The following is a 13540-nucleotide window of genomic DNA, read 5'->3' as shown; positions in this document are numbered from 1 at the left end:
GTTTGAGATCCAGACTATGCACTTCCTTGTTTTGGATTTCAATAGTTCTCATTCATAAATAGTTATAGTTATTTTGTCTACCCACCGGGCTTAAAAGAGTCCATTTGAGTTATTTACTTTCAATTGTGCATTAGTGTACCCTTTGGGCTCATGGGGCCAATTAGGTTAATAGCTAGTTTTTTGTTGTTCTTTTCATTTGGTCATGGACTCGTGTGCTTTGTAGTTATTCGTTTGTTGTCATTTTGCTCGCTTGAAATCTGGTTGATTTTATTTTCTCGTTTTTCAGATTGATTTTACTTTCCAAATTCAGTCGAGCTATGATGCCTATTGAGTACATGTTGTTTTGGTACTCATACTGCACTCTATATTTGTTTTCTTGATGAAGATCCTAGTATTAGTTGTCAACGTTGATTCGATCTAGTTGCAGAGGATTTTAGAGTTGAGGGTTAGATTATGGCATCCTAGTTTGGCCTATATTCTACTGTACATAGTTGTTGCCTACTCTTTTGTCTCCGAGACGAATATGTACTTTTGGTGCATTTTTGGGACTTGTACTCATATAACATCTTTATACTGATGTCCACCAGGTCGTGGGTTTGTACTTATTCATGAAGCCTTTACTGAACTAGAACAAGGCCCACGACTGTCTGCATGATACAATAGAATGTTTCTGTTGAATTTGCTTTTAGTTACTGTAGTTTTTTGGCACAATAAGTTAACGAATTTGAATTTTAAATATTTTTTAGGCTTATCAATTTTCAAGAATATTTAATCTTTTTTTTGAATATTTGTTATGCAGAATTCTGTAGACTATGTTTTCAAGTTGACTACTTAAAGCCCTATTATGCTTAGTAAATATATTGAGAGATATTTCGATCAATTCTTTTTGCTGTCCCACTTTAAAAATACCAATAGTGGTATCGAGAGTTTAATTGAAAGTGAGTTCTTCTAATGAACTACCATATCATTTTTAACACGTTAGAACTACTTTTGACCCGCATTGGCTATTTTCAATCCATTTTAACTCTTTAGGGTTATTTTCAACCTATCCTTTGTTCAACAAATTTTAACATAAAAAATGACAAACAATAATCTCTTTCAATGCCTCAAAAATTTCCACAGACGAAAATTATTAATTTGGTCCTTAAGAATAAAACCATATTCTGAAAACAATGTGATATGTGATGGTAGAAAAATCTTTACAACAACATATTTCAAATCATACAAAGTTCAAATTAAAGCACTTTCAAAAGAGCCTTTAAACACGACAAAGTTATTGAAGTCATTTTTTAAGCACCAAGTATAAAGAAGGAAAAGATGAAAGAATGAACTTTTAAAAGTTAAATAACAATAAACATATATAATTCAACATCAATTGCCAAAGTAGAAATTGAGGAGGAATATTTCTTAACTTGCAGTATCTAATGCAAAGGAGTGTTGAATTTGTTTCTAATTACTGCAATAATTTTTTAGCACAATAAATTACATTTTAGCACAATAAATTACATAGCTTTAAGATGAATTTGAATTTTAAATCTTTATTATATTTTAATTGTTGAGAAAATTTAGCCTTTTTTGAATTTTTATTATGTAGATTTTCTGGAGATTATGTTTTCAAGTTAACTATTTAACACTTTATTATTTTTCATATAAATATTGCGAGATGTTTCAATCCATTATATTTGCTTCCCCATCTATTAAAACTACTAACAATCTATTAAATAAAGAAATAAATAACTGAACTGGAGCCCTTCAAAAGGATATTTTACCAATGAAAAGGATCTGACCGAAGCTCTTGATGTCGATCTTGAGTACATATATCTATATAATTAAAATATGCAAGACATGATGAGGTCAGTATGTGAAATATAGTGTATGTAAATTAATTGAATGAAACACTGGATAGACTGAACATACAAATCTGAAGAACAATATACATAAAGACAAAAAATTGAATATCTGTAAGTTACAATATGCAAATATATTAAAAATAATTAAGCTTTACAACACACATATATATAACAATATCAAATGCTTAAATAGTATACAATGATACAAATTTTCGTTTCCTATTCCACTTACCAATTTTCAAGGTGTTACAGATGTAAAATGAAATATATACCAATAATATCGATCTACAAAAATGTGTTAGGCAAGACACAATTGTATGATGTGTTTGAACAAAATAAATTAAAATTAATCAACATACGAATTGTACTTCTATAACAACGACTCAACATCGCAGGGTTAAAGCATACCGAATAATCTTATTTTCAGCTATAAAGTCGGTTGAGTTTTATTTTGTTCACTATCTTGAAAGTTAGCTTTGTAATTCCGAATCTATTGTTTTATTTACTTAAAATTTCATATCCATATTTTTATTTCACATTCTACCAGGTCTAAAATTTAAATAAGAAAATAAAGGAAAACACCAATTAACAACTAATCCTTAAAAAATTATGTTTATTTTATAAAAATAAGATGTCATATGAATTCATTTTACTCATTTTTGTTCTAAAATAACTCTAGTGAATTGACATGCATAGTGATGCATTTGATATTTATCAGTACTCTAGTGAATTGACATGCATGGGATACAAAAAATACTGCACAGGTCAACCTTAAGAGCCACAAAAATGCAAATTTTAATGGGCAGTTACTTATGGTGCGGATATAATAAGGTAAAATAATAATAATACAGGTTACAACACAAAGGAATAATTCCAGATGTGCAATGTAAATTACCTTACAAAAAATTAAAGATGATGAATGGAACAATAAAGAAATTATCAGAAGATGTGGAGATTTATATATTTTTCAAGCTCCCAATGAAATCTATTATGCGATTCAAATGTGTTACTAAAACTTGGTGCAATCTCATGCAATTGTTTAGTTTCATCAATCTTCATCATAACTACACCTCTTCAAAAAAAGACGAATTCGTTCTATTTAAACAATCATTGAAAGAACAAAATGTATTTACAAATCCTTTATCTTTTCTCCGAACTCCTAATGGTGATGATGATCTTGATTATATTACTCGTGATCTAGAGGTGCCATATCTGTCCACCGGTTATGGTAGTATCTTTCATCAATTCAACGGTCCTTGCCATGGTTTGATTGTTTTAACAGATTACGTAAACTTTGTTATATTAAATCCAGCTACAAGAAACTATCGGCTTCTCCCAAAAAGTCCTTTTGTTTGCTCTCGTGGTTTCTATCGTGCCATTGGAGGTGTTGGATTTGTTTATGACGCGATCCAAAGGACCTATAAGGTAGTTAGAATTTCAGAAATTTCAGGGGAAGAACCATTCAATGACCCTAGTGTGGTGGATTGGATAGGGGAGGTTTATGATTTTAGCGTTGATTCGTGGAGAAATCTACCGTTTGGGGAAGAAGAATTTCCTTGGCCTTATAACTGCCCTTTTGCGGAAATGTATTACAAGGGCGTTTTCCATTGGTATGCCCATAGAAATTTGGTGGCAATTCTTTGTTTTGATTCTAGCACTGAAGTTTTTCGCATAATGCAAGTGCCTGAAATATGTTCCTTGTATGACGAGAAGGTTCATTGGCTCACGATCTTAGATGAGTGTTTAACATTTATTTGCTACCCTGACCCGCGAAGGGTAAGTAGTCCACTACAAGAAATAACTGATATTTGGATAATGAAAGAGTATAATGTGAACGACTCTTGGATTAAGAAATTTACAATAAGATGTCCACCTATTGAATCCCCGTTGGCTATTTGGAACGACAGTTTATTGCTTCTTCAAGATAAAAGGGGAATTGTGATTTCATATAATCTAAACTCTGACAAAGTGGAAGAATATAAATTACATGGTTATCCAGGGAGTTTGAGAATTATAGTTTATAAAGAGAGCTTGATGTCAATCCCTAAAGGTAGCACACAAGTTGAAAATTATTAGGAATTGCACTTGCTTTTGCAAAATTTTGATATTCACCAGATATGAACCAAGTTGAGGCAAAAACTTGTTTTATAATTTTTTAAATTACAAGTGCTCACCATGTCTCATCTTACATCTTTTATTTCGTTATGTATTCAGTGAAAACTTATTATACTCATATACTCTCTTTCAATTTAGTGTCACTCACATGTTGGTAATTTGGATATATGCATAGTTTTGGATTGACTGAAGTTATAAGTTGCATTCACAGATTCTTAGTGCATAACTAGACAGTAAATTCTTACAAGAAAAAGTCTTATTTAATTTACATTGTAGCTGCCTCTTGATTAAATTTTACTGATAAAAAAGTTATGAGGACCTTTATAGTGAATTCAACTTAAGAGGCTATAACCAAAAGAATTAGTTTCAAGGAACTAGTATACACTAAAACTGAAATTCATGTTGTCACGGCCTGACTTTCCGAGTCATGAAGCCACCTATTGAAACACACAAGTGGGTAAGCCGAGCATTACCTAGACCCACAAGTAGTGAATACAAGGGTAGAACTGGAACATTACTAACAATGAGAAAAGACAAACGAAAAACAAACCAAAGACTAAATACAAAGGAAACCACCCTAGAACCAGTCCCGAGTACACAATTGTCTAACAATATAAATACAAGTCCTAAAAGTGGACCAATCAAGTCGTCTCACAGGCAAAACACAAGCTAACATATGAAGAAAAGCAAACAAGCTGGTCTAGGATGCCAGATGCTCACCATCATCTCTGATATCCACAAGCTTCAAAAGATGGCACGAATGATGTCTGTTGGTAGCTGATGCTAGGACCTACATCATGAAAAGATGTGAATGTAGCATAAGTATAAAAACTGAGGTACTCAGTAGGCATCAAAGGCCGACCAAGAAAGGGAAAATCAATATGATAAGATAGAAGCTAGACACAACAATGGTCAAAGCGGAAAAGAAAGAAGGACACTGAGTATATAGAAAGTAAATCCAAGTATAGGTAAACAAAAACTAACTGGACCCCCTCCCAGGCCCCCTTTCCTTACAGTCAAGTGGCTGAACGCCCCTTGAATCTTTCTTGAGTTGACGACTGGGACATCTACATCTTGGATCCGGCCTTGTTAGTCATCCGTAGAGCTAAAGGGAATTTTGGAAGCCATTCCCATTGCCACACACCAATACCAACCAGGGTGGCTGTCAATAAGTCCTACCTCTAAGAGAAAGGAGCACTTGTTTGCGCGCTTCGTAAAGTCCCATAAGCCTAGAAGGTACACTCGTGCGCAAGGTTAAATGTAAATCTGAACGGACCCCATAAGCCCGACAGGTATAGTAAATATCAAAGTCTATCAGAAAGAAGAGTAATCCAGATCCAAACCCAAGAACATCAATCGGGATCCCAACCCAAGTAGCCATCAACCAATCAACTCCTAGCCCATCTAGTAAGAGCGGAAATCAACCAATGTCCCCCAACCATAAAGTCCACTCCCAAGCACGTGAGCCACCCAAAAAGCAAGACTTTGGGGGAGGAGGGGAGGGGTATGAATTCTATATAGTATGTCAGATATCCAAGCAGTCCAGCTAGCCAATCTACTCCCAGTGGCATCAGCCGCCCAACTATAAAGAATGACAGGGGATGTATGAACTCCGAAGAGGATATCAAGTAGGATCCAAGCCACCGTGGATCAACGTCTACTTCAGGAGGTATCACAAAAGGCTCCAAGCTGAAAGGACTCCAGACTTGAGAAAGGATAAAATAAATAGTAATACATTGAAGCCACAAAAATAGAGAGAGGAGATACAAAGGGCCAACAAGTTGCATAAACGCCTAAATTAAGGCTCACTCTATCATACCCAAGTATGCTATTTCATTCTACAAGAACCTAGTCCATTTAAATGACGTTAGAGGCATATCAATGTCACAAGGTACACAAGTCTAAGTTGAAATTATTCTACGCTAGATTAAGGACAAAACATGCTCCAAAAACTACGTACTAAATAAGTAAATCACATAGTATGACAACATACATACAACCCCAACTAATCAAGGTACTACCCTCGAAACATTAGTAATAAACCTTAAGTCTTGGTTTCTAAAAAGAAAAGAAGGTATAACTAGGTGCCCTCCCCCAATCCACACTAATCATCATGAATGCACACATCCGTGATCAATCTAATTCGAATGAAAGTCATAACCTACTTATAGACCAACCGCGTGCGCTAAAGATGACAAGGACAATGCTTTTTCCATCCGAACGGCCTTTTAAATCTGTCTAGAGACAAAAATCACCCAAAATAGGGACAAACCAATTTTAGAGTTAAACATGGGTCGTGGGACCTGCGTCGGATTTTTTGAATTTGACTCCTTCAAGAGGTTCTAAAATATGCCTCTAACTGTGTTCCGAATATGAACAAAATCCGATGCCTAAAACAGCCCACAAAATCACAAATAATCAACAAGTGAAGCAACATGGAGTGATGGGGGAACAACTCAATCACGAAATTGACCTCATTTGGCGGTCCTTAAATAACTCTTTATCACTTCATTATGTAGCCACACTCCCAATAATAACTCAGGAATTCGAACCACATAAATCAGAGCTTGAATGAGAGAGATCCCTTTAATAATAATAATAGAGGTTGCAAATTCGCTATATAAATAGCCCAGAGCTGGTCTCTAAAAGTCTAATTCTAGTAGCGGAAAGTTTGATTTCTTGTCGCTAAAACCCTGCACTAGATACCAAAACTTTAGCTGGTTTGCTTAAACTCCAAATTCTCTAACGGGGTTCCTGGGATTCATTTGCAACCTGTTAAAACAAACGAAATATAAAATCTATTAATTTAAATATTTTGGAATCTATGGAGCAGTGTGAATTCACATACGAGATCATCTCGATAAAAAATGAGTCTTACACCTAAACTCTATTTTAAGCTAAAATCCATAAGGGGGCTGGGAATTAGTCTGGAAGCCTTGGGATCTAAACGAAGTGTCACTCCAGACAAAATTTAATTTTTTTGACCTAACGACACTAATATAATTCTCATCCAACCTCGTTTACATAGAATGTTAACTAATATCAAACTAAGGACTTAACTTGAAAGTTAAAATGCTGTCATGACCCAAGGGTACCCCCTAGACGTAACAAGGCAAATAAAACTCCGGAAAGCACCATGTAGCCACTTAACATATCACAACATAAAACATTGTGTCCTCATAGGTGTTTAGCTAGTTCATCCACCTAAGCTAACAATATGGTTCTACCTTAGACAACAAGTAGGACAACCTCTTTTCGGTGTGGGGTAAACATCGGATTCCATGTTTAGCTCACATGGTTTATGTCGATTAAGGCTTAACCCACTATTATAGTATGAACAAGAATATGAACTATGAACTATAGTTACTCAAGAAGCTTTACTTAGTATGGGTAAGAGTATAGTATAATATTCATGCATTACACAAATATTCTTTGAGGGTATTTATGGGATATATCTCTTATGGTATGATAATATATGAGTTGATTATGGTTATGACTAACCTATATTTTCCTGCATTTTTTCCAAGTGTAGGGTCCGGTTCTCAAGGTGGTCCCAATTATGGCTAAATCTTGGATTTGTTCATTTTTCCTTGCTTGTGGTGATTCCACATGGTTCGAGGACGAATTTTATCTTTGTTGTTTTTTTTTGTATTTTACAATCTTATTATGTTGTATAAGTTGTGACCTATTTGATTCAAGTATTGTAATAGATGGTTAACTGAGACAAGTCTAGACTTCCGCTTTCCTTTATGAAAATTTAGGACTTCAAATGCATTTTTACTCTTATTATTCTAGCAACACATGTGCTAACCATCCAAGAGACAAGCCCAACCGAATTCAGTTAGGGAAGTTAGGGGCAGGTGCACATGTGGGGGTCAAGCCATGTGGGGCTGAGCTTCCTAACCAACTCTATGCTCTAATTAACTTACCTAATTAGCTAACAAACCTAGGACTAACCAAAATAAACTAACTAGTGCACCCGACAACCTAAGACCTGATCGGGTGACACTAACCTAGTAACTAACTGAAGGAACATCCTAGTACCTAACCCAGGATGGTCCAAAAGTGTTAGTTATGGTCCTAGTGACATAGGGGTACTTTAGTAATTACCCTAGGTCACTTCATTAATTAAATAATCAACTTAATTAATTAATTTAAATGGTCAAATCGAAATCCTTAAGCAAATTTTTAACTAACTAAAGAAACATCCTAATACCTAACCTTGGATGGTCCAAAGAGGTTGGCTATGGTCCTAGTGACTTAGGGGTACTTTAGTAATTACCTTAGGTCACTTAATTAATTAAATTAACAACTTAATTAATTAATTAAAAGTCAAAGTCAAGGCCGAGACCCGTATAAAAAAATTAGATTTGGCTAAGTCTAATGTACTCCTATTTTTAGTCAATTTAGGAGAGGCGTTTTGGTAATTAGCTAAATGACTTATTTAATTAAGTTAATTAGGCTAAGTTGAATTAGTCAATATCAGTTCCTAATACCTAGAATCACTTTATTCTAGTAGAAAAGCACGACTGAAAACAGTGAGCAAAACGCAAGAAAAATAGAAAATACTCTCGAGTTCTCTTAGGCGATTTCAAGGCTATTCTTCAAGAGTTTTTGTGCAAAATTCAAGGTGATATTTGTAGATTCAATTCTAAAGTAAGGTATGGGTTTCTTTCTTGTATTCCTTTCTGCAAGAAGCTTTTCAAATGTTTTGAATTCAACAAGACGAAACTAGGGTTGTTCCCAATGAAACGAATGTTCATCTCCCTAGTTCTCCCTATTTCCGATTTTTATAGGATGTATAATGCAAATCTCAAGCATGTTTTTTGTATGTGGTGCTAACTGATCATTATGTGTAGTTTTCTTGGTTTGATAATGTTGAATGATACCTATAGGTTAGATTTGTATGATTAAAGTGTTATTTACATGAGACAAAGAATGTTGTAATGCCTAATTGTGTTCGAGAAGATGAAATTTGTTATGAGTTGTTATGAAGTTTAGTTTACTCTTATAAGTTGTTAATTGAGTTGTTCCTATAGTTTAATCAAAAGGTTAATAGTTGACTGGATAACATGATGAGATTACCGTAATGTATTCATGAAATAATTGACTTGGCTAGTGATAATATCATAGTTTGATTTATGCCAATAAATTGGCTTACAATGTTATTTCCAAAATATGACATTGAATTGGATAAGGACCAAGATATACCAAATTAAGCATGACCAATGTAACTCAATGAAACTCATAACCAAGGGTATGCCAATGACTGGGACAAGTCCCAACATACCCTATCCACATGAACTTGTCAACATAATAACATTTTGAATAAGTTGTTGTAACTTCCATAAAGAATGGTACAAGATTATCAATTAATGTTGAACAAGATAATGTGAGTGATGGAATAACTAAAAGCTATGAGTTATGAAATTGACCTAATATAGAGTTTTAAAGGAAGTGAGACAAGTCTCACTTACACTTAAAAAATTATGTTAAAGATACTCACACAAGAGGGTACTAGAAACCGTGAGACAAGACTCAATCGCACCATGATGCTAATGTAATATTAAATTCACATTCATCAAGTATAAAATAAAAGGGGTGACCAGTTATCCATTGAGATAAAGGGTGTTAGAAATCGTGAGACAAGTCTCATTCACACCATAATGATAATGTAAGATTAAGTTCACATTCATCAAGTAAATAAAGGGATGACAAGTCATCCATTGAGTTAAGAATACCTCATGTTATAGGCAAGCTTCCATAATGTATGAGTCAACTATAAAAGTTATAACGTATAAGAAATTGAGCAAAGCACTGATAGACTAGCAATGAGCTTGTGCAAGCACATGTAAGCTTCATGAGATGATGCTACCACCAAGGTGGATAATTAGTCTCCGCAATCTCCTAGTATTTGAACTATGTTGCCAACATAGGAACTAGCCAGTTGATTCCGCTTAAGAAATCTAGGTAGTATTCGGTTTCACTTTGATCGGTGATACCACCTCTTTTCGATGTGGGGAAGACACCGGATTTCTTGTTTATCTCACATGAACTATGTCAGTTAAATGATCAAGAAAGTATATAGTTTCACTTTAGCCGTGAACCACCTCTCTTCAGTGTGGGGAAAACACAGGAATTGGTTTCACTTTAGTCGGTGAACAACCTCTTTTCGGTGTGGGAAAGACACTGGACTCAGTTTCACTTTTTCTAGGTGAACCACCCCTTTTCAGTGTGGGGCAGACACTAGATTTCATGTTAACTCACATGATCTAGGTTTACTTTAACCGGTGACCACTTCTTTCCAGTGTGGGGAAGACACTGGATTTCATGTTATCTCACATGGTCTTAATGCTAAAGATTTCTTTAAGAAAGTAAGAAAGAAATAGAAGAGATGTAAATTCAAAGTGAACTAAGTAAACAAAAGCATAAGTATATCAATTCATTAGTGTTTGATAAGAATGAATTTTTAACAGTTATTGGCTTATGCCAACAAAGATAAAGATTGGCCTATAATGACTTCTTATATTATACAAATGAATGAGTAATGGGCATAGCCAATAAATATTGTCTTATAAGAGCAAAAACTTAATGACTCATCAATTGGAGTATGCATATATGCCCCAACATCTTTATATTATGCAGTGATCAAATAATGGGCATATCCAATAATCTTTATATTATCCAAAATGATTAAATAAGGTGTGTAGCCAATAAAGATTGACTTATAAGACTTCATGCCCAAAGTTAGCAAGATCATAAGTTTTAACTACATGCCCCAAGATCTATATATTATGAAAATAATCAAAGAACGGGCATATTCAATAAACATTGGCTTATAAATACATTCATGCCCAATTTAACAAGAATGAGAAATATAAATTGTGAGTAGGGTAACCAAATCATTTCCTTAGTCCTTCGGATTACTTATTCGATCATTGTAGGTATGAGACTACAATGAATCATTGAACTTGCAAGTAAAACATAGGATCAAAGAAGATAATTGAACTACACAACAACAAGAAGAAAAAGACTGAAAAATAAACTAAGGCATGGGAGAGAAGCTCTCGGGCTAAGGGAGCAAAAATATTAACTTTTGCTCGAGTTGTTCTAAAATTATTTTAATGATTCCAAGGTCTTATGTTCATATAGAAAATAAGTTGTGCTTTAAATGCATGAAAACATGTCATATTCATAGCATGATTCACAAATAACGAATTAGGAAAGTATAGTGATTTTATTTTCCAGAAACGACATGTTGCTATAGGAAGAGCTTTCCTTGATCATGCATAGTGCTTATGTGTTTATGTGCATACACCCATACTTATTACAAGTGTGTACTTACCCCTATACTATTACTATTTTTATAGGTGCAGGTTCTTGAATGAGATTGAAGATTCATTGAAGCAGTTCGGACTAGTATCTCCAGACCTTTGGTAGGTCCTCTTGAGTTCGAGGATGATACATTTCCGTTGTAGCTTTAGTACATTGGACATATTTAGTGGATGTTGTCCCTGACGTTTCCTTTCAAACAGTTGTTCAAAGCTTTGTATTAAGGCCGTTTGGCAAATAATTATTATATTATGAATTCTTTATTTCAATTGTTTAATCTATTATTGATGATTGTTTAGTTTGAGTCGTAGCATATAACTCTTATGCAGTAATTATATGAAGTATAAGTATACTTCAATAAGTTTTAAATTTTTCGTAAATTTAATTGTATGATTGTGATGAAAGCTAAGAAGAGGTTTGTCTGCGATCTCTGAGAGGTTAACGACGCCAGTCTCATATGGGGTCTAGATTCTAGGTCTGACACCACCCACAAGACATATGAGCAGCGAGCTCCAAGATCACGCCCAAAAAACATTAAATACACTGTGCTCCCTCGTTTCTCTTTGCCACCGAACTCCAACAATAACCCCAAACCTCACCATCTTCCTCGAACAGGCACCGGCGAGCTCAAGTCGAACTATCCACCAATGAGATCATTTTCTCCAACACCAGATCTGCACCAAACCAGCCTCTCATGTTCTCCCAAAAACAATCACAACAACAACAATCATTATTTCCTACATGTCATGACATAGATCGACGTGATAGGCACCCACACTAACCCTCCAGTGGGAGAATCATCACTTGATCCAAACCAAGAAAATAATCCAAAACTAAGGCATTTAAAATTAAGGAAGAAAGTTAATATTAAATAAAGAAATAGAGTTCCCATAAATTTCAATAAAAGTCTTAACAAATAAACAAATGCTGAAAACACGCTTAGAACTTGAAAGTCAATGTACCAAAACTCTAATAAGATCCATAATTCTAAAAGAAAAATGGGTACAACCCAATTAATACAAGAAGCATCTAATGAACTAGTCTATGGACGAAAATGTGCACAAAGACTTATAGAGAATCCAAGGCATCCCGAAAGAACTAGCTCACTTTCGAATCCATAACGATCAATGATATTCTAAGCGAGGTCTATCAATAGATGATGGAAAATGTCCTGTATGCAAAAAAATAAGAGTAAGTGCAGTATCAGTACACAACCATAGTGTACTGGTAGGATCATGCATATACAAGTATCACAACAATATAACCACATGTATATGCAAAAAAATTTAAAATATTATCAACATTTATGAACAACGTACATTTTCACAATTCTCAAATATCACAATTATGTCAATTAGTTGGTCCTCTCATGGAACCCAAACCCAAACTATTACTATATCGGAACATGGTACCCAATCCAATAGTTATGCCAGAACATTGTAATAGATCCTATATTTATGCCAGAAAGTAGCAACCGATTCCAGTTAGTTATGCAGGAACGTGGTAACTGATCTCTTCAACACACCACAATCACAATCACAATCACAAGTACATTCATACGATCGTACAATCAAGAAGTGATTCATGGAATATAGTCAATTGTCAATCTCATTTACAATAAGTGTGATCAACGATGTAACATTCACATACATACATGTGTCAGAATGAAGCAAGAACAAACATACATCACACAGTCATACAATCAAAACCATCACGTACCTCAAAACAAGCTTGAAATCCAAAGAATCTTGATCCTTCCATTTTTGAATTTGTTTCACTTGTTCTTGGTCTACAAACAATCAATATAACACGATAAGCAATAAAAAATCACTAATTACCTAATGAACAACAATTCTAACAACCCTAGATCATGCCCATGATCCCTAGTATCCAAATAAGGTCTTTCCCTCCATGGTTTTGAATTCAAAATCCTCCCCATTCAAAATCCTCCCCATTGATAACTACCCATTCTAGTACATTCTACGGATCGGAAAATTGATTCGGAGAGTGAAAAACTTACCTTTAGCCTAAAGAATGGTGGAAAAATGTCAAGAGTCTCCTGGGTTTGTTCCTTATCTCTAAAAGTATGGGTTTATTTATGATTTTATGTCGTGTCGGACCCACAACAATGACACCCAGCTTGCTACTACGGCCCTGTTAGAGCGACCAAAAGCACCACCAAAGCATCTTGTATGATACAATGAGATATTTTAATAATTCCAAGACCCTCATTTCACAACTCA

At 34.5% G+C, this 13540-nt stretch overlaps 1 protein-coding gene across 1 annotated transcript; it reads left to right on the top strand.

Moving 5' to 3' along the window:
• Nucleotides 1–2762: 2762 nt before the first annotated feature.
• SLF12 (S-locus F-box protein type-12) lies at nt 2763–3926 on the top strand. Its single transcript, NM_001301441.1, has one exon. It carries the CDS (start codon nt 2763–2765, stop codon nt 3924–3926), a length of 1164 nt encoding a protein of 387 aa, NP_001288370.1.
• Nucleotides 3927–13540: the final 9614 nt, after the last annotated feature.

The sequence above is a fragment of the Solanum lycopersicum genome, chromosome 1, assembly GCF_036512215.1.
Source record: "Solanum lycopersicum chromosome 1, SLM_r2.1".
NCBI lineage: Eukaryota > Viridiplantae > Streptophyta > Magnoliopsida > Solanales > Solanaceae > Solanum > Solanum lycopersicum.
This window is presented reverse-complemented; position numbering and strand designations above follow the sequence as displayed.

Bases quoted from the DNA above. Each gene is read 5' to 3' on its own strand.
- SLF12 (NM_001301441.1), top strand. From the start codon at position 2,763: ATGATGAATGGAACAATAAAGAAATTATCAGAAGATGTGGAGATTTAT.